This window comes from Esox lucius, chromosome 22 (assembly GCF_011004845.1).
Source record: "Esox lucius isolate fEsoLuc1 chromosome 22, fEsoLuc1.pri, whole genome shotgun sequence".
NCBI lineage: Eukaryota > Metazoa > Chordata > Actinopteri > Esociformes > Esocidae > Esox > Esox lucius.
In genome coordinates, this window is record NC_047590.1 from 24,147,214 (window position 1) to 24,174,939 (window position 27,726).

General features: G+C 40.0%; 1 protein-coding gene across 5 annotated transcripts in view; it reads right to left on the reverse strand.

Moving 5' to 3' along the window:
• The window catches only part of appa (amyloid beta (A4) precursor protein a), a 148,828-nt gene that overhangs the window by 4,438 nt on the left and 116,664 nt on the right, over positions 1-27,726 (reverse strand). For 3 of the 5 annotated variants that reach the window (XM_029116488.2, XM_029116487.2, XM_029116484.2), the window contains 5 exons: positions 23,088-23,216; positions 21,702-21,801; positions 10,234-10,452; positions 10,100-10,153; positions 9,559-9,650 (listed from right to left, as the gene is read on the reverse strand). In XM_029116488.2, the coding sequence (XP_028972321.1) occupies positions 9,559-9,650; positions 10,100-10,153; positions 10,234-10,452; positions 21,702-21,801; positions 23,088-23,216 (594 nt within the window). The remainder of the gene's footprint in view (positions 1-9,558; positions 9,651-10,099; positions 10,154-10,233; positions 10,453-21,701; positions 21,802-23,087; positions 23,217-27,726) is intronic. The other 2 variants (XM_029116485.2, XM_029116486.2) reach the window with 2 other exon arrangements.

The window sequence follows — 27,726 nt, forward strand, 5'->3', positions numbered from 1 at the left end:
AATAACTGTCAGTTGAGCAACAGTTCAGAGAGCAACACAACTGTCATCAAATTATAGCGAAAAAGCAAATGACTTATTAATTGTATAATCGTATAAAATAGTCAAATATTTGTAATGTTGTTATAGTAAGTAGACAACGGAGATGGAAAGGAAGATAGGAAGCAGAGCATTAGAGAAAAGGAGTAAAGTAAATAGACCAGGAAGGAAAATAGGTAGGAAAGGATGAGAGAAAAGATCCAGAAAAGGAACCAGGCAAGCCCAGTTCAGTTTTATTTTAGGCTTACTATAGCGTACCTAGTGAAGTTTGTAGCCAGCAAAGTGTTTGTCTATCCTGACCCAAAAATCATGCATGGATGCGTACTTTGAAAATGCACCAGACATAGTCACAATATAACCGTAAATACAGTTTATTTTAGTTTAACTATAACGTAGCAACTGAAGGTTGTAGCCAGTGAAGTTTTTGTTTATCCTGAACAAATTCTAATGCATAATTTGTTTTGACTGGGATGAGGCTTGAACGCAGAACCTATTGGTTGATAGTCCGCATCTCTATTTAACAAGGGGTAGTCAGTCAGTTAGTCAGTAAGCTCTTCTTGGCTGGCTTTGCTTATGCGGTCTGGAAAAAAGGAGAGTAAGTAGAAAAGGAAGGAAGATTAGTAGAAAAGACAAGAGAAAGTGGAGAGTGAAGATAGGCATAAGGGGAAGAGGACAAAGCGAACAGGGATACATGAGGAAGGTTTATGGGTTATTGCTGAGGGTTTGGTAAATATGGTCACATGGCCCACCATTGAACTGTTGCAAAGCATGGCCCTGTTGCCAACTCTTGAGTACACGCTTTGGCTGCCCTCACCCCTAAGCAACCAATCACTCCTCAAGGCGGCAGACAAGAGAACATGCATATGGCGTGTCTGGCCTCCATACAGTTGGTTGTGACCCTAAAACGGGTCGGTTTGTATGAGATGTTGAAGGCCTAGTTTCACAACTTTCAAGTAGACACCGGTGCCCAGATTTCACTGCTGCCAGATTATATGGTATTGGCCAAATATGTAACAGATCATGTTACCAAATTTACTGGGATAATGGGTAACAAATCTAAGCTAAGTAGTTATTACCAATTATTTTAATTATGGCAGCCACTCAGGTTCCTTTTATATTGCAAAGGGAGTGTAGGCCATTTTTGGTTTAGATAACAATTGTACATTTCCAGAATTTTTTTTGTTTGAAGGGGAACAGCATGAAGTCTCAGTTGTAAAAGACAATTGGTTTCCAGCTGATTTTATGGGTTAAATAAAAATGAAGTTATCAGTGAGAACTGCTGTCCTGAAACAACCAAAGTTCCAGGGTCACCCCTTATTCTATGTCAATATCCCATCAGACAGGATGCAGAGATTATGACAGCTATGCAGACATACCCTCTGGGCCCCTGGACATGGCTAATGGTTATTGGTCAGTCCAAGTTGAGGAGAGTAGTCAATTTTGGTTTAGTTTCAGAATAAGAGATAGAGATGAACCTTTAAACAAATGCCACAGGGTTTTCACAAATTGGCTACATTGTTAAAAAAATTTGAAGAGGTGAAAGCAATGTTAGAGAATGAGCATGTCAGTTGCCACAAAAACTCTGTAGTCAAGTCTGAGGCACACATAAGTAGGACAGGCAAGATAGCCCCATGGAATAGGAGGGACAAAAAGGCAGCAAAGAGGTAGTGTTTGCAGACCCAAACTCATGTCCCTGCCTCACTGTAGTTTAGTTGACACATGCAGGTATACTTTGATTGAAATTCAGAATGAGTTGTCAAGCAAGGAAATGTGAGAATGGCTAGATTATGGCAGCCAGGTCAACAATGATGGGTTTGGTATAACTTTAGCACTGGGCAGTTGGTGGCCCCAAGTGGGATCCACATGACAGAGATGTATCATGGGTTGAGCCATCCTAGGTGGGGGATACCACGAGTCATAGACTCTGATCAAGGTGTACACTTCGCCAGCAAAATACTCAAGGCATTATGATGTGCCTTAACAAGTTGTTTTCTGCCCGTGGCACCCTACTTTGAGTCATCAGGTAGAACACCAGAACAGAAGAAACTGTTGGGAGAACAGGGTAATTGGGTGTATAGGCTACCGGTGGTACTGATGGCAATGAGAGCTTCTACAATATAAGAACAGGCCTATTGGCACTATCACAGAGAGGCCAAAAAGGGTTCCCGAGGCTATAATACACATCACAAATAGCTATCATAGAGGCCCTATTGTTGTCATGTCAGACCCCAATATACATGCTATACATGTGTGTGTATATACAGGTGAAAGCTGCCCAAGACAAGGAAGAGCCCAGTGACAGGAGAGAACATGTTTTAAGCCCAGGTAGCCAAGTCTACATCAAGGTCCACCATGCAGCAGGGTTCGACCAACACTGGTCAAGACCCCAAACCATGCTCCAACGGCAGTAAAGAAAACTGCCTGCACCCAGTGGATTCACACCTCCCAGGTCAAAAGAGATCCAGCTGATCCCCAATGAGCATACTAAAAAGAGTCCTGATAGAGGAGATGGGCCAGGAGGGTAGGATATGTACCATAAAGAGTGCAGCGGCAGCTGTTCTCACATGTCATTGGTACATGTGAGGGGGGGGGGCATAAGAGTGAGTAGACAAAAACCCAGCAACATAATATCCCTACAGAAACAATAGATGGTGGTCCAGAAGTAAGGTTGGGGAAGACCAGAACTCCATGACCCTTTCTAACCAATGTATTCTTACTGATTAAAGGACTGAGTCCCCATGTTCAAATTAGAAAAGGAATGAGGGAGTGGAGGATCTGGTACTTGCCTAGGGGGCATCATTGACTGGTATTGGCTGATTATAAGGTTACTCATTAATCTGTGCATCTGTATAACTCATCATGGCATCTATTGTCTGTCCGGATTCTGTTAGATTTCTTCGAATTGAAGAGGTTACCCATGTAGGCAAGGACAGCCTGCCCTTTGTGTGAAGCCTAGGTTGTGATAGAACAAAGGGAATGTGTCCTGTTGAGTTGGGACAGTTGTGCAGGATTTTACCACACCCCTTTCCCCCCTCTAAATACTGTTGATTGTCCTGTATTAATTTAGAGATTATTCACTGTTACTTAGTAACCTGTGTACTCTCTCCTTGCAAGAATAAAACTATTTATTGTGCAACCAAGTTTTCCTCTGTTTTACCTACCATTTTCGTAAATAGTTTGGACTTTAGAAATTGCCATTACACCCTTTGGCTAGAGAGGTTACTCTTCCCCACACACTAAACCCATTTGTCGGTTACAATCACAAACGCGGTACTGCCAAACCTACCCAAAGAATTGTATCTTTTTAATTTACAAGAGTCAGGAGACAGGGACTACCTTCATGTTTCCCTAGGTATTGTTCCAGGTAACAAGTGGAAAAAACAATAGAACAAGGACGACATATCAACACAACAAGATGAGACTCAGAAGAGGATTCAACATGGGGCATTTCCACACTGTGGACAAGAAGGTTGCCCAGAACATGGAGGGTGATCAATCAACGACAATGGAGAAGGTTCTATATTGGGATATCAAAGTTCATACAGACATAGTGACTCAGCAGTATAATGCTGGGATGGCCATTCTAGCGAAGAGAGGAAGCTGCTCTGGAATCATATGAATATATGTTTCACTGGAAATTAAATGTGCCTAGATAATTAGAACAACAGAAACCTCTGTTTAGATTCTCTCTCTGTAGGACACACTCCAACCTCAGCAATGTGAAATATTTACATTGACCATTTGACATGGGGGTTCTTGTGGAAGAGTAATCTGTGCTAGGTAGATACGCCCTTCAATGTATATAACCGCTAGCAACCATCTTTACAGTGACATTTATTGAACATGTAACATCAATCGATGGTGCAGTGATTTTAGTAAACCTTCTCTTTCTCCCTTGATTTTCTACCGAGTACGTTTTTACTAAGTGACCACTATATGCAACAATATATTCCAACACAGCACACATGCACAACAATACGAAAACATGAAAAGTTAGGAGGGAGAAGCCACTCTCCTGGAATATACACCGATATCGGCCATAACATTTTGACCGCCTGCCTAATATTCCTGAACAATTTTTGCTTTGTGGCAGGGTGCATTATCCTGCTGACAGAAGCCAATTCCATCAGGGAATACTGTTGCCATGAAAGGGTGCACATGGTCTGCAAAAATGCTTAGGTAGGTGGCACGTGTCAAAGTAACATCCACATAAATGGCAGGACCCAAGGTTTCCCAGCAGAACATTGTCTAAAGCATCACACTGCCTGCACCTCCTTCCCATAGTGTATCCTGGTGCCATGTGTTCTCCAGGCAAGTGACCCACATGCACCAAGCCATCCAAGTGATGCAAAAGGAAACAAGATGACCCGGTCGCCAGTTCACAGCTTTTCCTTCCCTGGACCACTTTTGATAGGTATTGATCACTGCGGACCGGGAACACTCCTCAAGGGTTGCAGTGTTGGAAATGCTCGGACCCAGTTGTTTAGCCATCACAATTTAGCCTTTGTCGAAACCCATTTTTCCTGCTTCTAACACATCAACTTTGGGACAAAATGTTCCCTTGCTGCCTATATATATATCCCACCCACTGACAAGTGCAATGATAACGAGATTATCAGTGTTATTCACTTCACCTGTCAGTGTTATGGCTGATTGGTGTATACCTTTACTCCCTTTTCTACCACTAATGAGGGGGGGGATTCAAAAGTGTTTCTGTTATGAAAAAAGCACTGTTAGGAAACATGGCACGGAAACAGGTGGAAGAGGTAAATCTCATAGGTAAACTGTCTCTTCCTATGTGACACCCTGATGGCACCTTCTATTACATGATGCTTTAGTCATGAGAAATGTCTGTTGAGGAAGAGTGGAAGGGTATTTCGACAAAGAGGTGTGTCTGGCCCCACCAAGTTTCCAACACACCCATAGTGATGTTAATCAGGGGTCCTGCATAACATTTGCTTCTGCAAAGATCTGGCCTCTCCAACAGACCCTTGTTGATGTTAAACAGTGTCCTGGGTAACATTTGCTTCTCCAAAGATCTGGAACACCAGGTGTGGGCCATCAGCCCCACCCTCCTGAGCTCACCTGTAGAGGTGTGAAACTCTGAGCAAACTGGAGTGTAACTAAATGCATGATATTGTGAACATTTATCTGTAGTGTTTGGTTTTTCCCTGTTCCCCATAAAGGGCACAATAGGCTGATATGCTTTATTGTACTGGACGGGTTATGGGTCAAATGCTAATGACTATTTGGGGGAGTGTTTTAGATATGACTAAATCTAGAATAAATAGCCATGTCATGTTGTAGTCATATTTAGGAGTTTGTCAACGTTAAAGAAACCTCCTGACCTGTTGTGGTGTAGTCATATTCAGGATTTTATCTTTAACAGAAGCTCCTAGCATACCTTCGTGCTACAGTGTCTTAATTATTATGGTATAAAAGTGGTAGACTGTTAGGCTATTAGGGAGGACGTTGAATCATGTTGGTATGTAACTATATTTTGTGTAACTATATTACTTGATTGGAATAAGTTGTATTATTTTAGGAATATAGATTACTACGGCATTCCTCGTTTATCTCCATACTCAAGCTCGTAGGGCTACTGGTAATTACACACACATACAGACTTGGTGTCCCTGAGTCCCGGAATTCTCAAAGCAGTTTGGTTAGGCCCAGGAACATATGACATTCTAGTCCTCCCTGAGTCGTTGGGCATAATTAACTTTCTGTTGGACCCAGGAACATATGCCATTTTACTGTATGGTTCGTGTTAAAGAACATACATCTCATGGGCGCTTATGATAACTGATATAGGCACATACACATAAGTAAATCAAAGTGACCAGACTGATCGTCTCTGAGTTCCAGGTTGCAACACCATCCCTGTCTTCTGGACTTGACTGATGAGCATTGAGGATAATGTAGGTGTGAAACATATGACCTTTTAAATGTTTGGCTTGTGACGAAAGATTAGCTATCTTTTATAAGATCTCCCAGAATATCATGGTCATTTATTATTGCGTATGTTTTTACAAACAATATGGAGTCAGGATATATATTTATATTTTTATTTATCACTAAGGTTACGTTTTCTTGCACTAATTTCCCTAGCGTTCCCCAGTAACCTTGTAAGTGGTAAACCTTTCTAACCACCCTCCCTTTAACCCCCTCACTACAATGCTGGAATTGGACAATTTGGTAAAAAACGTGATAAAGTGAGGGGGGGGGGGGGTCTTCAGCAGGAGGAAAAAGCCCCTCGTAGGTGCATTCCCACAGTCCAAAGTGATAGGTTTTATCCTGTAATTCCAACTGCAGTAGCCCTTGAGGAAATAATGTCATGTTTAGAGAGCAAAGCGGTAGGAGAGGAGTTAGAAATGGGCTATAAATATTTGGACAATTCAAGGATTACAATACCACAGAAGGGTTCTTATGTGGGGACATGGAAAGATCAAGCTAAGGCTACCATGATTATGACTGCAGTAGTTGTAGGGGCAAGGTTTAGGGGCACTGCTGCTGCTGTGGCTGATGCAGTGAGAGAAGCTTGTACCTGGATGACAGAGCAGTTGAGGATGATTGTCAAATATGCAACTTAGGCTTTGTTAGTGGCATTAGGAGCTCCAGCAAGTGGAATGTTACTCTACCATGTAATGGTGTTGAGAAGCATCACTTCTCATGTTCTGCCTGAGGGTGAGGTAACATGAATTAGCATGAAGGCTAGGATTTTGAAGTTTGTTCTGGGTGAAAAAGAGGAGAACCACTCAGGGAAGGACTGATAAATCCCAACTTTCTGGGATAGAACTTCTCAGGAGAAGTTCAATAACACATACAATACACTTAGCTATTGAATTGTTCTGTAATTTAGTATATTGGCAGATAAGTGAAGGAATGTACAAGGAATGTAGTACGAATGCACTGTGTTAGAGGGGGGAACCAGATAAGTGAAGGAATGTGCCTTACCTAGTTGGCATGTGTTGGAACAAGCAAACACCTCAATCTTTCAGAGTTTATGCTCTCTCTGTACACAACTTGTTTATGAACCTTGAGATTATAACATGATCTGTATTTTCGAAGGTGTTAAATGTATTTGTGAGAAATATAAATACACATATGCATATGTACAATGGGGAGAACAAGTATTTGCCGATTATGCAGGTTTTCCTACTTACAAAGCATGCCGAGGTCTGTCATTTTTATCATAGGTACACTTCAACTGTGAAAGACGGAATCTAAAACAGAAATCCAGAAAATCACATTGTATTATTTTTAAATAATTAATTTGCATTTTATTGCATGACATAAGTATTTGATCACCTACCAACCAGTAAGAATTCCGGCTCTCACAGACCTGTTAGTTTTTCTTTAAGAAGCCCTCCGGTTCTCCACTCATTACCTGTATTAACTGCACCTGTTTGAACTTGTTACCTGTATAAAAGACACCTGTCCACACACTCAATCAAACCGACTCCAACCTCTCCACAATGGCCAAGACCAGAGAGCTGTGTAAGGACATCAGGGATAAAATTGTAGATGGGCTGGGATGGGCTACAGGACAATAGGCAAGCAGCTTGGTGAGAAGGCACCAACTGTTGGCCAATTATTAGAAAATGGAAGAAGTTCAAGATGTCGGTCAATCTCCCTAGGTCTGGGGCTCCATGCAAGATCTCCCCTCGTGGGGTATAAATGATCATGAGGAAGGTGAGGGATCAGCCCAGAACTACACGGCAGGACCTGGTCAATGACCTGAAGAGAACTGGGACCACTGTCTCAAAGAAAATCATTAGTAACACACTACGCTGTCATGGATTAAAATCCTGCAGCGCACGCAAGGTCCCCCTGCTCAAGCCAGTGCATGTCCAGGCCAATCTGAAGTTTGTCAATGACCATCTGGATGATCCAGAGGAGGAATGGGAGAAGGTCATGTGGTCTGACGAGACAAAAATAGAGTGTTTTGGTCTAAACTCCACTCATCGTGTTTGGAGGGAGAAGAAGGATGAGTACAACACCAAGAACACCATCCCAACCGTGAAGCATGGAGGTGGAAATATTATTTGGGGATGCTTTTCTGCAAAGGGGACAGGACGACTGCACCGTATTGAGGGGAGGATGGATGGGGCCATGTATATCGTGAAATCTTGGCCAACAACCTCCTTCCCTCAGTAAGAGCATTGAAGATGGGTCGTGGCTGGGTCTTCCAGCATGACAACGACCAAAAACACACAGCCAGGGCAACTAAGGAGGGGCTCCGTAAAAAGCATCTCAAGGTCCTGGCCAAGCCAGTCTCCAGACCTGGACCCAATAGAAAATCCTTGGAGGGAGCTGAAAGTCTGTATTGCCCAGTGACAGCCCCGAAACCTGAAGGATCTGGAGAAGGTCTGTATGGAGGAGTGGGCCAAAATCCCTACTGCAGTGTGTGCAAACCTGGTCAACAACTACAGGAAACGTATGATAATTGCAAACAAAGGTCTCTGTACCAAATATTAAGTTCTGCTTTTCTGATGTATCAAAAACATATGTCATGCAATAAAATGCAAATGAATTACTTAAAAATCATACAATGTGATTTTCTGGATTTTTGTTTTAGATTCCGTCACTCACAGTTGAAGAGTACCTATGATAAAAAGTACAGACTTCTACATGCATTGTAAGTGGGAAAATATGCAAAATTGGCAGTGTATCAAATACTTGTTCTCCCCACTATATATACAGTTCTGGAAAACATTAAGAGATCACTGCACCTTTTTCTTTTCCAAAAAATTTTAAAATGAAAGTTTAGAGTGAGGAACAGAAGAGTTCAATTGGCAGTGGTCTCTTAATATTTTCAGGAGCTGTATATACTTATGTATGCTTCGTATACTGTATCCACTGTGTGTCATTGAACCTAAACTGTATGAGTAAAACTGTATGAGTAAACTGTAATGAGTAAAAGAGACCTTGGTCTCAGTCTGTGTTCCTTGTTGAAATAAAGGATTAAATTAAAAACTCTCTTTCAAGGACAGTCTCATAGAGATAATTATTGTTGTCTTCTCATTAAGCACTAATTCAGAGAATAAAGATTTGGACATTCTAATAAACAATAACAGCTTGTGTTATTGGACACAAAGATGTACATGATTATGAAATTAGCTAATTGAATTGTGTACTGTAGCGCCCCTGGTAGAGGGATTGGGGCAGGTGTCTGTGTGGTAGGTACGCGTGGTCTATATTTTCTTTGAGCAAAGTTACAGCATTTTCTACCAGGGACTTTGAGTTATTCAGCAGTTTTAAGGGAAAAAAACTAATAATACTAACGTAATAATACTATTACAATAGGTTTCCTCCTACTGGAGGACCCCAAATAATACCAACAGTTACAATGAGGTTTCTCCTATCGGAGGACCCCAAATAATCATTAATATTCAGGGCAATTAGCCTACATCTTATTTGATGGGGTGCGGTAAGGGACCTGGATAATGGGTTGAGGGGTTGAGAATCTCTGACTGTAGCTTTTGCTTTCCTTTTCAAAATGTGTGTGTGGATATTTACTAGTTTCTGATGGTGCACTTCATATCCAGCGCTGCGCCTCTCCTCAGCCTCCATCCTGAGCTCTGGTATTTCTTGGGGCTTCAGACCAGACACTGTGATATGAGGAGAAATATTTAATTAGTCATCACACCCTGTGTTTCAGTCGCCAACATCCTTTGTTACAGTCGCCACATCCTTTGTTACAGTCGCCACATCCTTTGTTACAGTCGCCACATCCTTTGTTACAGCCGCCACATCCTTTGTTACAGTCGCCACACCCTTTGTTACAGTCGCCACACCCTTTGTTACAGTCGCCAAACCCTTTGTTACAGTCGTCACCCCATGTGTTACAGTCGTCACCCCATGTGTTACAGTCGTCACCCCATGTGTTACAGTCGTCACCCCATGTGTTACAGTCGTCACCCCATGTGTTACAGTCGTCACCCCATGTGTTACAGTTATCAGATCCAGTCACTACACATGGGGGGAACTTTTCAGTTACTGGTCTAATGCTCTAACAGCTTAGCTACCTGACAGCCCTTTTATAAAGACTCAAACATACCTGGTCGAGTGGGAAGTCCTCTATCAGGAAAGGGGTGAGCATGCACAGGCTCTGCTGGGTAAGGCGTGAAACCCACAGTCAATGAAAAATCCACTACAAGTTTCCTTGGTATCCCTAATTAATCAAACACCTACCCAGGTCGTCACCGTCAAACTGGTTGAAGCTCACAGGGTGGATGAAGCCTATTCCGTCCAGGCCCAGGCCTTCTTCCTGGGGCAGTATGTCCAGGGAAGGACCTGTGCTGTCCGGGAGACTGTCAGGCATCAGGGCATCGTTGCCGTAGCTCACACGTACATCGCTCTGCAAGTTGGACAGCTGCTGGGCCATCTCTGACTGCTCTTTCTGTAGCAGCTCTGTTGGAGGGAGGACAATGGAGGAGTGAAGAGGGTGAAACAGTGGAGAGAGGGTGAAAGACATGTAGAAAAAGGTGAGGGGGTGAGAGGAAAGGGAAAATATGGAAGAGAATAAGGCCGAAGAGAACACAGACATAACGGGATTAAAAAAAAAAGCAGCAAAACATCATGAGAGAGAACCAACTGGCACAGTAGGTAAACCAGCTTTTAATCCCAAGCGACAGCACTGTATAAAAGACAATGGTGTGTACGAAAAGCTTGCACTGGTAATGCAAAAAAAAACGTGTGCTTAAGATGGAGCTGCCCAGGGTCCGAATTATGCACTGGGCAAAAGGGGCCTGGGCCCAGGGGCCTCTGACCATTAGGGGCCTCGGGCTACAAGGCACCCCAAGGTCCCAAATGGTCCGTGCCCCTGGGACAATCTACTGTGAAAACAAAATCTAGATAGATAGCTCAATACTGCTTGAATATGAGGACCCTTTGGCCACATATTCTGCCTCCTGACTACCAGGGCTCCACCAACACCCATTCCAGGGCACCTAGACTCCACCTCAACTCTAACCAGGACTCCACAAACCATAATAAGGCTCCTCCTCCAGAACCCATACCGGGTCCCTCCACAACCTATACCTCTTTATAGCCTCTTACAACTGGTGTTAGATATTAGATCAACTTAATATTATATATTACATACAGTATATTTATATTAGATATTTCTATGAATGTGAGCCAATAATAGTAATCAATAATATACACTGAACAAAATTATAAACGCAACACTCTCAATTATTGTTCACAAATCTGTCTAAATCTGTGTTAGTGAGCACTTCTCCTTTGCCGAGATAATCCATCAACCTCACAGGTTTGGCATATCAAGATGCTGATAAGACAGCATGATTATTGCAAAGGTGTGGCTTAGGCTGGCCACACTAAAAGGCCACACTAAAATGTGCAGTTCCACCACACAGCACAATGCCACAGATGTCGCAAGTTTTGAGGGAGCGTGCAATTGGCATGCCGACTGCAAGAATGTCCACCAGAGCGGTTGCCAGAGAATTTAATGTTAATTTCTCTACCATAAGTCTCCAAAGGCGTTTCAGAGAATTTGGCAGTATATCCAACCAGCCTCACAACCGCAGACCCCATGTAACCTCACCAGCCCAGGACCTCCACATCCAGCATCTTCACCTCGAGGATCGTCTGAGACCAGCCAGCCGGACAGCTGCTGCAACAATCGGTCTGCACAAAAACCATGCCATTCATCTACAACCATCACCTCATGTTGCAGCATGATAATGCACGGCCCCATGTTGCAAGGATCTGTACACAATTCCTGGAAGCTGAAAACATCCCAGTTCTTGCATGGCCAGCATAATCACGGACATGACACCCATTGAGCATGTTTGGGACGCTCTGGATCGGCGTATACGACAGCGTGTTCCAAGTCCTGCCAATATCCAGCAACTTCGCACAGCCATTGAAGAGGAGGGACCAACATTTTACGGGCCACAATCAACAACCTGATCAACTCTATGTGATGGAGATGTGTGGCACTGCACGAGACAAATGGTGGTCACACCAGATACTAACTGGTTTTCAGGGCCCCCCGGACCCCTCCAATACTGTGAAACTGCACATTTTAGAGTGGCCAGCCTAAAGCACACCTGTGCAATAATCACCTGAGGGACAGCCACAATCAATTTCCTCTAGCGTCACATGCACACGCAGTGGCCAAAATGATATGACACCCGGGTTGAATTCCTAATACCATTGACTTGGAATAAAAAAGCGTTTAACTTGTTAAGCTGAAGAATCCTTGGCTCCATCAATTGAAACAATTGCAAAAAACGAGTGTCTCAGTTACCTCATTTATTGATTAAAATCTCCAGAAAGTTTCATATCTAACTTATTTGGCAGATTTTTGGTGAATTTTTAAAAATCAATTAGGTTTAAAGTTTCACCATGAGAGCTAGCTGCTCGTACCTTTAAGCGTTTATTCTTTGCATTGGGGTTTATCTGTAAAGCAAGTAGCATCTTTCTTGGATAATCCTTTTAGGATTTATAGCCTTATAAAAATTGTGCAACAACTATGTCAAATTCAATTGCGGATTGCAGCCACATCGTTTGAGTTATCAACTTTCTTTATAGACTTTCAAAGATAATGATCCACAGATACTTCACAGCAAACAGAATGCCAAGCCGTTAAATGCTCTTGGAGTTATCATTTAAGATGTCAAAGTAACCCAAAACATTGGTAAGGTTTATAGCGCCCCCATTAGGTCATTCTGTACTTGACTTCTGCTGTCCATTCGTGGCAGAGATGTTAATGGACATGATTCTTTTCGCAGTTGTCAGATATTCCCATGGGGAGTAATATTCTTATATAGTCATAGACCTGCCCATCTCAATTTCAGTTGCTGATTTCAGCAGTACTGTATGAGACATCAACTTTCCTTATATAACTTTTAAAGATAATTGTTCAAAGGTCTTTCACACCAAACGGCATGCAAATCTGTTCAGCGGTTTGTGAGGATCTGTTGTTTAGGGGCTTTTGACAGAAGGCAAAATAGAGGCCATATTGTTTGACATATCAGCTTTTCTTAAATAACTTTTAAAGACAATGGTCCAATGGTCCTTCACACCAATTTTCATCCAAATCCGTTCAGCGGTTTCAGAGGAAATGTAGCTTAAGTCTGTTTTTATTAACCATCAATCAATCAATCACATGTATTTATAAAGCCGTTTTTACATCAGCAGATTTTTACAAAACACCTAGCCTTAAACCCCAAGGAGCAAACAACAGTAGTGTTGAATTTCAGTGGCTAGGAAAAACTCCCTAAGAATGCCAAAATTTTGGAAGAAACCTAGAGAGGACCCAGGCTCAGAGGGGTGATCAGTCCTATTCTGGCTGTGCCAGGTCAACATATTAAGATTACAAATATAATAATTAATAAATAGGTGTGGGCTGTGTCTAAAGTCTATTTAAACAGTCCAGGTCGGAAGCATGACCTGATGAACAAGGACAGGGACAACACAGGCGAGGGGGAGGACTCTGGACAGGGACCGCAACGGGTCCTCCAAGCCAGGTACTCCGCAGATGTGGGCCAGGACCTTATGCCCTCTGAATACTTCCAACTTGGTGGAGCCCCACTTTCGCTCCAATTTTCTGGAGGCTTGCTTGAGTAGTATTGTTTGTGTACCAGGGAGCAAGTTTCTTGTTGTGTATTTCTTTTGTTTTTAGTGGTGCAACAATTTCGCAGTGTCATTTGCGGATTTATTTACTCTGTCGTTGATTAGTGAGCTTGTAAGAATATCAAGGAATCTATTTGTAGTCTGAGAATTTATAGTACGGCTTTTGAAACTCATTGTTTGCGGAGCAAGTGGATTTCTTGTTTTAATGGTAAATGTAATAAGATAGTGATCCGATAATCCAGGATTTTGGGGGGAAATTATTAGATCTACAGTATCTATTTCTCTTGACAGGACTAAGTTTAAGGTGTGATTGTGGCAGTGTGTTGGACCTGAGACATGTTGGATAAAACCCACTGGGTCAATTATGGCTTCAAAGGCTTTTTGAAGAGGATCATTGGACTTTTCCATATGAATATTGAAATCGCCAAAAATGTGAATACTATCTGCCATGACTACAAGCTTAGGCAAGAATTCTGGAAACTCATTGAGGAACATTGTGTATGGTCCGGGGGGCCTGTAAATAGTAGCTATGTAAATGATTTATCAGCCTGGTTAACTTTCATGAGTAAAACTTCAAAAGAATGAAAATCAGTGATGTATTTGAGAGTACATTTATATTTACTGTCATAAATATTAGCAACACCCCCCCCTTTTTGGATGCACGGTGGATATGATCACTAGTGTAGCCAGGAGGAGAGGCCTCATTTAGGGCATTGAATTAATCCGGCTTTAGCCACATTTCACACAAGCCAATAACATCTAGTTTATGATCAGAGATTAATTCATTCACTGCAACTGCCTTTGGAGCAAGGGATCTAACATTTAGTAGTAGCTTTAATGCTGAAACCCGCTAAATCCTAAATTCAAATATGGATAAAATAAAACACATTCTCATTAACCAAATGTCAGAGTCAAGCAACCAAGTTCCAGATATGCCTCTTCTCATGCTGACCAAAAATGCCTTGGGATCTTTCAAATTTGCCCTTAGGTTTTATATTTTCTTATCGATGTTGCAAAAGACAGACTAGAGTGTTTTACCTACCTTACTTGCCGTCTGGTAAAGAAAAAAGACTGATCAACTTAACATAACATGATGTCTGGGCTGCCGCACATGTGGTATTGCACAAGTTGCAACTTGTCTGCTAAAGTTTGTTTATCAAACAAAGTCAGATACAGGTGACAACATGAGTGTCTCACAGACAGGAAGGTAATCAAGATTTGAATTTCCGGTCAGATAGGTGAATCGTCTTGTTCAACCATCTTTGATCGCAGACATTTGGTCCCAGAATTCAGTGGAATGAAAACAAAAATGGCTGTGCATGTAAACAGTAATTAGCCAAACAAACTAAACATAACCTTCATAAAGGTGTTTTTTCACTGATCGTATTTGTCCATAACTAAATATGCAATAATTATTTTTCAACATGTTTAGTGAAATAGTGAATAATCACGTAAATAAAAGCATTATTAACACACAAATCATTATCTGCTGGTTAGCATATGTTTTATTGATAAGACAAGTGGCGTGATCTTCAGGAAAATAACACTTCTTAGAAGGTTGCTCAATAAATATTCAGTATACTCTTTAACCCCCTGAGTACGGATTAGTTGCTACCGCCCACGCCTGGGGCGTATTTGCCTAACAATTACATAGTATTACATATTTTCAAAACGGTTTGTGATAGAGAGATTCTGTCTTCTTTGCTATTTCAATGAGATTCCGCTGAAAACGCAGATGCGCTTTGTGTTTATGTGGCACATTTCCTTGTTTTCGTCATCCTGTCCAAATGCAACCAAACTCTTGTGCACCTGACCAGTGGATGGGCTGTTGGGTGACAGCATCCAATGGAAGGCTAAGGTATCTGTTATGTATTTGATAAAATCAAAAGTTTGCTGGGTGGGACATAAGTTTTTTATTTTTTTTATTTGCTCAATCTGACTGTAGAAGAGGTTGAAGCAGTATATCAGCTTAGCTAGCATGCTAACTTAGCATTAGCGAACGTTTTAGCATTGTGTCCTTGCGTAATGCTAACTTGTCGAAAAGACAAAGAAAGGATGTGTTTTCAACCGTTTTATAAGTATTATTATTAGTATAAAATGGCAAAATGGCAAAACATAAAAACACCTTTACTAAATGTAGCCATATTCCGTTATGGTTATCAAATGCTGGATAGCTGAGTTATCGGACAACAAAGGATGAATGCTAATAACAGGCTAATGCTAACGCAAGAACAGTCTGGAAAATAACATCAAATAACCTATTTAACATGAAATAATGTAATACAAATGTGATCATTATAGATATTGTCTGCTTTGAGTATTTGGAATGGAAGAACTGTTCCACATGGCTGTGTGTGGTCTGAAATAATTATGGGCGTCATAAACAAATTTGACTGTATGCACATAAAGTGAATTATTTCATTGTTCTGTTCACATTTATTGTGAAACAATGCATATTTGTGTAAAAAAAGGGTTTGCAGAAAACATTTGTGTTGGAAAAACTGCTCCACATGGCTGTGTATGGTCTGAATTCAATCATAAATAGAAAAATATTTATGGGTGTCATAATCATATTGTCCTGTATGCACATAAGGTGAATTATTTAATTGTTCTGTTCACTATTATTGTGATACAATGCATATTTGTGTAAGAAAAATGGTTTGAAAAGTGTTTTTGGAATGGCAGAACAGTTCCACAAGGCTGTTTTTGGGCTGATTTCAATGATAAATAGTGACATAATTATGGCTGTCATAAACATATTGGTCTGCCTGCACAAAAGGTGACTAATTATCCCTGTTCTATTCACATTTATTGTCATACAATGCTTTTTTGTGCAAGAAAAAGGGTGTGAAAAGTGTTGGTGTAATGGCAGAAAAGTTCCACAAGGGTTTTTGGGCTGTTGTCAATGAAAAATGTTGTCAAAAACGTGTTGGACAAAAGGCAAATTATTTCATTTTTCTGTTCACATTCATTGTGAAGCCTTTTCTTACACAAATGTGCATTGTGTTTGCACAAAACATTTGTATTGGGATTATCACTCCGCATCAGAATTCAATGATATATAGAAGAAATCTGATTTCGCTTATGTAATTATTTACTATATTGTGCATTTTTCCCTAAAACATTACCTTATAAGAACATTAACATGCATGCTTGTATTAGCTGAGGTACTTTGGAATAATGTGATGCCAAATACACGATGATCGATTTACATTACATATTGTTTATAAGCCCAAATATAAAAGTAGTGAAACCCAAAAATGTTAAGCATAGTACTCTAGGGGTTAAAAGTACTACTGCACTGAATAGTTTCAAAATATAATTTTATAATTTTAAACTTCTAAATGAAATTAGAATACTGCTCTATATCTAATAAGCAACATGGTGTTTATGGGCTGCTGTGGTGGCAATGTTTGTTGTCATAATATAAAAGTCTGGAATTGTCAGTGCATACTGAAATAATCATGCTGAGGGACCTTCAGTGATATTTTAAAATGTACTTGTGAAAAGGATTAAATCTGTCATTTGATGCTACAGAAGTAGCATTTGAAGCATTTTTCACAAATTCAGAATAGCTGAAAAACGATTACTCCTGACTTAATGGGTCCCAATTGCAAATTGCTTGGGAGGAGATGGACTTATATACCGCTTTTCAAGATTTTATTTTAAACATGGTGAGCGTGGTGAGCTAATGTGGGGAACCCCAATAGTGCCACCATGTGGTTGATAAAAAAAATCTTGCAGTAATTCTTTCCGTATGGTCCTTGTCAACATAATTACCAAGTAGAATTATTATACCATTACCCTTGTAGATGTGTCCATATGGCGGAAAATCCATCATGGCGGACTTTATGGGTCCCAATGGTAAACATTTTCATCATGAGGAGCTACACCAATGTACACCAATTTTCAAGACTCTAGGTCACAAGGGGTGGTCGCAGTGAGCTTGCAAAAAGTGCAACTTTGGAGGCTTGTGACAGCGCCACCACGGGGCCGACATGCATGCCACTGCACCAGAAGTTGCGGCCCTTGGCCCTTTACCACCATTAACATTTGGGCCCCTTTAAGCCATTTAATCTCACGGGAATTTGCAAAAAAACACCCTTTTTTGACAGAATATTAATAATAATAATGAACCGGAACAAACTCAATAGGGTTTCACCAGTGAACTGCTGAAACCCTAATTAAAGCTGCAAGCAGCATTTAGCGGATTTCAGCATCAAGCTATTAGTAGCCAGAATGCAGTTTTTCCAATAGGACACAAATCCAACTCATGTCCATAGCTGTAAACAATATTACATTTATGTTTTTTTCCTTTTGACTAGCATTTCCATGTGGCCATGTTCATTGGTCAGTAGCATCCATGTTTTTTGACATAATGGCCTGGGTGATATAACATTTAAACACCTTGGTCCCTAGATGCCAAATATCCAAGTATGTGAAGATTGGACATTTGGTGGCAGAGGAATAAATGTTTTTGTGTTTTTCAAAAAATCTAAATTCTAAAACCAGTGAACTGCTGAAACCCTAATAATAATAATGAACCGGAACAAACACAATAGGGTTTCACAAGTGAACTGTTCAAACACATTTTATAGATATACATTACCAAAATAAATTTCATCTTAAGGTCACAAATATATTCTAACGTACTATAGCGAACGTGGTAAGACCACTACTTGCTCCCCTAACAAAATTATTGTGTGGTTAGTGCCCCTGACTGTGGAACATAAGATCACAGGTTTGAAACACAGCCTGCCCAAAGCAGTATATGTAGACATCTATTAAATACATTTTTTATAAATATATTAAGCGGACAATTTCAAAACATTTGACATATATTTACCAAATGTATTTAGGAATATATTTTCCAAATGTATTCAAAAATATAGTCAAAATACATTTATGTTCCGTATGGGTATTAACATTGTTGTATATAAAAATCAAGATATCCGTAGCTTTTCGTAACCTGTGATTATTATCAATCACACCTACAGCGTCAAAGCAGAAAGCTAGCAGAACATTTTGTGCAGCTACGCAATCACTCAGAACGCATTCGTTCTCCACAGATGTTTCTTATAAAATAGAGAGAATAATTTTTGCTGAGCATATTGTGTCAAGTAGCTACCTAAATAGGCTACTAATTATTGTTTTAGCTAGCAGCTTGCTAACATAACCATAACTATGGGTTTTAGACTTTCATCCCTCTATCAGTCCCATTTCTCATGAAGATTCAACCCAATAAACATTGTGAAAGCAGGTTACATAACATGGGCTTTATTACAAGCCCTTTACTTTAGATTGATTAGTTCCGAGTTACACTACAAAACAATAAAAAAAATCTTACCAGAGACAAATGACCTGGCGTTCAACTAGACAAAATGAAAATCGTGGTCTTACCATCTGGAACAGTTGATTTTATTGGCATTGGTCCTGACGAAAGTAGCTATGAAATTCCTCTCCTAAAAGCCAAAGCTCTTCAATCAGTCGGTGAAAGTCCCCAACCTGTTTTTGCGATCTCAGCCATTGGTGTCATTGTTGAATGAGCCTATCAATACTATCTCGACTATTTAGAATTGTAATAACCTCCAATTTTAAAGGGAGATTATATTATATAGACTGTCAAACGTGTTGTTTGCACAATACATTTTCTGAAATATGTACTATTAATGATGTAGTTATTATCAAAAACATATTTATGTAAAAAAGAAATTATAAGAAAAAGTTTGCTATAAGTGCTAAAAAAGTTAGACATTCAACGTTTGCTACTGCTTCCATGCATACAATTTGAGGAATACTCCAACGCATACACAAGACCAAAGGTCCAATCCCAATGTCCACCCTAAACCCTGAACCCTCAAAGACTTAACTGACATCACCTGGTAAGTGATTGAGTGCACGAGGCTGCTAGGGCTCAAAATGCAATAAATAGTATTGGGACAGCACATCGCAACTTCATCACGTTACCTTAACGATGCTGAAACATGTTGCACACTATTGTGGGTTTGGGACTTTTAATTATTATTATTTTTTATTACTTTTTTACTTTCTTCACAGCCACTCTGTAGGACAACAGCCTGCAAGACATATACATCAGGCAGTCTGTCTAAGGGCCTTGGCTGTGAAGAAAGTAAAAAAGTAATAAAAAATAATAATAATTAAAAGTCCCAAACCCACAATAGTGTGCAACATGTTTCAGCATCGTCAAGGTAACATAATAAAGTCGCAATGTGCTGTCACATTACAATTTATAGCATTTTGAGCCCTTGCAGCCTCTTGCACTCAATCATTTACCAGGAGATGTCAGTGAAGTCTGTGAGGGTTCAGGGATTAAGGTTTTGGGGGGGACATTGGGATTGGGCCCCTTTCTCCTTAAATATCGTGATTAATTCCATGTAGCCGGTTGCACCTAGCGGCTGGTGCGAGACAGTTTCCCATCATATAAAAAGGAGGGGGGAACTATGTTTGGCAGAGCACTTGTTTCCGTGCGGAGAGAACAGCGATGCATAGATCCTTGCTGGGTAGAGAACTGGCGAACGTTTGGTAAGCTGATGTTTGATTACTATTGATAATTATGTTGATTGTTTAATAAAGAGTTTGTAATGGACGAATGTTTGAAAGCGTTGCCAATGTTAGAGCAACAGGGCTGGAAAAGACAGTCGATCGAGGGAGCTGGGAACGAGCATAGTTCGCCAGGGTAGGAAGGTATGCCATTTTTTCAAAAACATTTCCTGTCTGAGTTGTTCAGTGCAACTCTTCTTGGCTGTGTTGTTCGGTGCATTTGACCAACCTTGAAACAATATATAGCACGAAGTAGGCCTATCACTGTTCTACAATATTTTAGTTGGTAACAAATTACAGTTACTGTTTTCTTTTGCAATCCGTACATTTAACGGATTACTTGTAATCAGTTACTCCCCAACTCTGCCTGTATGTGTCATGTGATCACAATCACTCACTTTCAAACTTAGAATTTAATGGCTAACCGAGTTATGAAAGCCATTCTATTTCTAGCTAATACACATAAAAGAACATATTACACATCCAGCCCGAAATGGGAGGTTTAAAGGGGTTATTTGGAAGCTATATATTGTATTAGACATTGACAGAGAATGTTTTCATGTTAATTTTTTAAGAATATCTTTACACAAAATTGTGTGCCTGAGATGTTCCTCATTGAAACGTTCTCTCCAGTCCATCTATCAGTTTGAATTGACTTCTAGTTTCCTCAAACTTGCTGTACTTTCCCACGAACCTAACCAGCTCATTTTCAATGTCGACTAGGTAAATCTATTCTCATCTTGTCCCATCCTCCCATTCTCTTAGAGAACAAGTTTTGTCATTATTTAAAATTCAGTCTTGTAAACATTAGTGGCAGGATTGTACATATAGCAAATTAAAAGAATGTCTGCAAAAATCCCAGAATGCATCATTAAGGGGCTGTTTCCAGCGCACAGATTAATCCTAGATCTGAATTTTTGTCCAGGACTAGGATATAATCTGTGACAGGGAAACTATGGTTAAGTATCTTACTCCAATATGCAGTATTACATAAATTAAGAGCTTCTTTTTGACCTTCATCCATTTTGACTAGGGCTGCTATTTCTGTATCCCAAACTCCCCCACTATATATAGCAAACTACCTGGGAACTAATTAAAAATGCACTTTTTAGGGAATAGGAAACCATTTGGGACAGATTCCCTCAAATACTTCAGGTTGTTCATTGTTCTCATGTATTTCAATGAGGGGGGAAAGCAAACCACTGAGTTGCTGGCAGTCAGTATGTGTGCTTGGGTACTTCAGTGTCTGTGTGTGTGTGTACAGAGGGCAGGGGAACAGATGAAGGGGAAATTAGACTAATAGCCTGTGACTGATTACAGACAGAGATGGCTCAGAGATGGAACGAGGAAAGGAGGAAAAGATGAAGAAAGGTTTGGGGGGGGGGGGCAGGATAGGTAGAGAGGAATGGAAAGAGAGGAAGAAAAGGTTGAGTGGGGGCCTGCTCAATCTTTCCTTGGCTAAATAAATAGGAGATAAGACTGAAAATATCACTCACCAATTTGGTCCTGGATGTTGTCAGCCACTCCAGGCACCTTGTACAGCAGACTCAGGGACTGGTTCATCCTCTCATCAATAACACGCAGGTGAGTCAGTACCTGAAAGAACATTTAAAGGTTTCAGCTAGATTCTATAATCAAAAAGACAGATTCCATAGCCACGTCAACAGTTTAAACAAAATCTGCTTTCATGTCTTACGGTATAGCATTATGATGTGACTTAGGTTACAGTTTGGGTTAAGTTTAAAACCAACCTCAGTCCACAGGTGAAATGGCATGTATCTGCCTACATAAGACATTTATGTTTTTCATTGCATAGTAAAATGTTCTGGAAAAGACAGAAGTCGTGAAAAAAATCTGGCCATTGCAAAAGTGTGTTATGTTTGTCTGGATTTAGAGAAATGCTTTAGACATTTTTGCCATTGCATAGGCAGCTAAATATTGAAGAAACATTTAAACTCTATGTTTATTAATGTTAATGGTTAACAGATGTTTCTGTAAGGTGTGAATGCAGGGACAAAAGGTTTGCTTGTTATTGCCCAGCTTGCTTACTTCTCAAGATCATAGGAGATGGCCCCAGAACAGATCAGAATGTGTCCTTAATTGATAAGGGTTCTATTCGTCAGGATTAGTTCTGTTATCCTTAGGTAAACCAACCCCCATGCCATTAGATTTGTAATACAAACCAGAGCGGGGTTTGGGAAAGCTCTATTGCATTTTCCTCCCTTCTGCCTACATCTTTGCTCTTTCAAGCATCTTGAATCTCCAGAGAACTTTTATCTTTGATACTTGTACTGTAATTGCAATACTTTCTTTAGATATTAAATCATTTTTTTACATTAATTCATAAACTATTTGGAATTAATCTAAAAATCTCAACTTCTAAAACGGTGAACCAAAATACACAGAATCATTTCCTTCAATTTACTCTAAAATCTCCTGGCAAATTGACAAAATATTTATTTCTTGACTAAAGGTTTGATTTCGCTCTTATTTTGTGTGAAAGATAAACCTAATCATCAATGATAACATTTCTTTACCAAAACAGCCAATTACTTTGGAAGGTGCTGCATAAGATATGCACTAAAAAACAAATTGTTTTTCACAGTCAAACTTTTCTGTATTATTTTAATAATCTATGGTATCTTCATCATAAAACAATTCCATATGTTAACTGTGTAGAAAAAGCTAAGGGAAAAAGAGAAAAATACAGCTCCAGACACATTCTAAAAATAGGCATATAATGACCTTATTGCTATAAAAGCAAGTGACAAACAATATTAAGCAGACAGTTAACCGTAATAAATTAAATATGTTTTTCTTATGAGAATATCAACAGAATGATTATCACATGGTAAAACCATTTATCTCTAGTAGATTATTACCTGTGGTCGGATCTGAGCAGCCTTCTTGGGGTCAACCATGCGAACATGCTCAAAGTGTTTGAGGGTGTGTTGTCTGTCCTTCTGCTCTGCACGGACGTACTTCTTCAAAAGACTGAATACATGACGAGGCTAGTGAGGGAGTTTGACAAATAGGGGTGACATAGGGATAAAGAGTCAGCAAGAGTGGCATAGAAAGATGGAAAAAGTTTTGAGGAGAACAGCCAATATCTGTTTGTCTGCTCTTACAGGGTATCTGAAGGGACGTTAGGATTGTTAAAGGGATAGTTTGTCCTATATTCATATTTGGGTGAAATAACACTTACCTTGAGTTGTCCCTTGAAGGACCTTGGAGTAATTTTTCACAACAAGCCATAATTCAACTCAGCCTGGAATTTGAATTATTAGTATTGACTAGGGCTGCGATGGTACACCTAACATACGGTACGGTACGTATTACGGTTTGAGGGTCACGATACGGTACGTTTTCGGTACAGAGCAAAACATTGTTTAACAGTTATTAAAGATCAGTTTTTAGTTTAATTGGCAAAAGATGCAACACGAACCAGGAACAATATGAAACATACAAGAATTCCAATAGATTTTTCACACAAATAAGATTTCCAAAATATTTTTCTTGAATGAAAGAAATATAATTGCTCAATGCTCAAGAAATCCACAAAGCAAACAAAAATAAAGTGCATAAGTAAACCTGGATCAAATTATGTTTTACAAAACCAAAATGTTTCACGGGTCCTTAGACTATTTCAGACAAAAACATTTAACAAAATGTACATAAACATCAGCTTGTAATATGCATTCATTTTATTTTAATACCAGTTTCATCTCCTCTTCCTCAATCATCTGTTCACCCAAATCCCTGAACGTTTTCAAACAAGTGAGATTATCCAAGTGAGGGAGCGCTTTGAACCTTCGATCTAGAGCTGTGCTTCTGTGGAGGTCATCTTAAAGGGTAGGATCAGAATAGCAGCCCTCTAAGTCATCTCTGAAAGCTGCTTTGACGTCACAGATTGTGGTCGAGTCTTCAACACATCATCATGGATTTCAGAACCATGGATTTCAGAGGCAGGATCATGGAGACTGATGTGTCTTTTCAGTGCTCATTAGGGCTGTCAGAGTTTTCAGTGGTTTAAGCACCTGAATTACTCCTCCTGCCACACTGACATTTTCAGACAAGGTGACGATGTCCTTCACATTTTTCTTGATGGTCTTGTCTGTCAGTTTGGAGTAAACTGCAGCTTGCTGCTTCAGGTAACCTTCAACAATATCATAACTCCAGCGAGTTTCAGTGAGTCGGGACATTGTGAATTAGGCTGTGTGTGGGGAGTTTAAGCATTGCCTGTTTGTCTTCAGAATATGATGGTCTGTGGTGTTGGGATGAAAAAAGGATACCACATTTCTGATTCTCCCAAGCAGACGGGACATCTGGCTCACTGCCATTGCTTTTTGTGATGCAAGATTGATAACATGTGCAACAAACCCGATTTGTGGCCCTAATCCAGCTTCTGTGACAGCTTTAACAATATTCCTGACATTATCTGTCACAGAAATAGTTGTGTTGGGCCTCTTAAGTTTCCACTCAAACACTCCTCAAGTATTCCTGCCAGAATTGCACTTGTGTGGCTATCATAAAAAGGCTGTGTCTCTCCATAGCCCTGGAAGTCCAACCATCTGCAGTAAGTGCCACATAAGATGAATGACAATTCATTTTTGACTTCTGCTTTCGTATCCTCATGCAGTGAGGGTACTACATGTTCACTGAAATATGTGCGAGAGGGACATTTGTAACGTGGCTCGAGCATATTTAGAAGGTACTGAAACCCACTATTTTCAACCACAGAGTATGGGCGTATGTCCCCTGCAATAAACACACCTATCGCTCTTGTAATTTCCTATGCCCCAAAGAGTCTACTGGTAATGTCTGCTTGAATGTGAGAGAAAGCTGTGTTTTGTCTTCGTGTTTATTTGTTGCTCCGGTGACATTGATAGTGGGATGATGTCTGGCGTAAATGCGTTACCATGTTACCACCGGCATATGTACCATTTGTCGAGCAGTAGCAACATACAATTAAGGTTATATCAACAATTATCTGTCCATCCTTTGTGTAGTCCACTGGGAAGCCAAAATGCTGCCAAACTGGGGATTTAAATGAGATGGAGGACTTGGCAAAACTCACCATTGTAGATCTAGCTGTGTTCTGCGTTAGGCTCACTAAGTTGGAAAAGTTACAGCAAATGCCTACATTAATTACCAATTACTCTTATTTAATCAGAATAACTATATACAGAATATATACATATCAATCTAATTTATTAAAGAGAGTCATTCAACATACAGTAGCTATTTATTTATTTTGTATTACATTTTTCATGTATTCATGTTCTTGTGCGAACCGTGAATAGCACACCGTACCGTACAGTCATGAATGTGTACCGTTGCAGCCTTAGTATTGACCAAATTCATGAATTGAAACTGTCCGTCCCAAGTAACAAAAGCTGCATTGCAAGTGGAAACCTACTGCAGATCACTCCCAACTACGGTAAATTGTGTACTTACAATGAGCTGTCTTCTTCTGATTTCTTATCTTGATGGTCCCAGAGATATAACCAAGTGTAATTTTGTTTGATAAATTCTGCTTTTATAATCCAAAATGATTCATGTTCTCCACAGCGTTGTACAACAAAATCCGACTCGGAGCAAAACTATTCATGATATTCAAACCTTCCTAGATTTTAACACCGAAATAATTGGTATTCCTGAAAAGAACAGAGTCTCTAGCATTTAACAAGACATAGTTTATCCTTCTGCATTGCCTGTATGCTTCGCACCAAGTAAGCAAAGACATGCACAGCTGTCACTGCTCACGAAACTATACTCAGCATTTAAAGTTTAAATGGCTACTCCTAAGTGGAAAAGCAACATAGGAGACCAATTTGGACTAGATTTTTGGAAGAAATCATGGACTGGGAGTCAAGCAACTTGGTGAGTACAATAAGATAGATTACCCAAGACATACAGTGTATTACCAATCAATTGTGTGTGATTTGGCTATGACATTTTGTGGCTGTTTCTTATGGCCTATCCATCCCCAAATTTCTCCCTGAATAACCAACAGTGATTCAGGAGGTCCCTCTGGTTCTTGACCCCCACTGTGACGCCATCATCTGACTGGCCATTTCAGAGATTTCCCAGAAGTCGATAAGTCTCCTCCTTCTTTCTCCTATTCCCTTCTACTCTTTTCCTTTCTACTCCTGCCAACTGTTTGCTTACTATATATGTGTGTAAGGAGGCATAGATACCATATATGATCTAACATCATATGTGGTGATATAACATGTGATACAAACACCACATATGATGGTAGATCACCACATAATATGCAAACACCACATATGATGTTAGATCAAATATGATGCAAGAACCACATATGTTAGATCACCACATGATGCAAACACCACACGTTAGATCATTGGACCCGCCTCCTTGTGGCGCCTCCTGTTAGTACCTTTATGAAGGAAAGCTAATTTTCCATCATGTATAACATTCCTGGGAGTGTGTAACCCTTATATTAATCAATTTTTCACTATTGTATGTTCTGTGTATGTATGAACTTTAAAATTCATAATGTGTCCAAAGTGTCCAATTTGGCACAAAGTGGCCAATCTGGAAAGGACACTTTGGGCTTGCTTTACAAATGACTAAGTAGATCATTGAATTTTATATCAAATGGCCATTAAACTTTACCCAGATCCTGCTGACATCTAGTAGATCAAGTGGAAAGTTCCTCCAGGTGACTAATCCATGTTTGGCCTTCCCCACTGCAACTCAAACATGATGAGGAATTTTGTTTTTGTACAAAAAACGCATGTTTTTGGTTTGTTTTATCTTCTGCCAAATCTATTGTGTTATACTTTCCTGCATTAACTTATAATTCCTACAGAGTGTCTCCTTTCAAATGGTACCAACATTTTTTTTCTACTATATTCAGGTCATGAGCTACAAGCATTTAGATCATTTTAGGCGGAAATTGACTTTTTTTGGCCTTATCCCTGACAGGAATCTGTCTATGTTGTATTAATCAAATAATGTTTTCATTGTCGCTATAGAAATCTCAGTTTCAACTGATCTGATACTTTGTTTACAGGTCAGTTGGGTTCACGTCATTTGGGTTCACAGTTGTATATACCATGATACTAATCCAAGTTTTGACATAACCATTAACAACCACTTAACATTTGCTAGCTACCAATGAAATCATCACAGCATAATAGAGGCTGTGTGTGGTGGCTACAGAAAATAGTTTAGATAGCGCCTGTTTGAAGTCACCAAATTCCAACAGCCTTTTCATCATTATGCAGTCAAAAGAATGGATGCTAGCACAATCAATAACTGAATTTAGTTTTATTGTTTTTTGAGCTTTTTTTTGTTTGCACTGAAGCTTTTGTTGCTCAAAACGACATGAGACTCCATGGGCCTTCAATAACAACTCAGGGTAGTAGTTAGTGTAGGGTATATTGTGTCAGAATGGTGATTTATGGCCCTGGGGGGTCGGGACTTCCATATTGATGTGACAGGTGGGCGGGACATCCGGTTTGTAGGGCGGGACTTCCGGTAAGACGT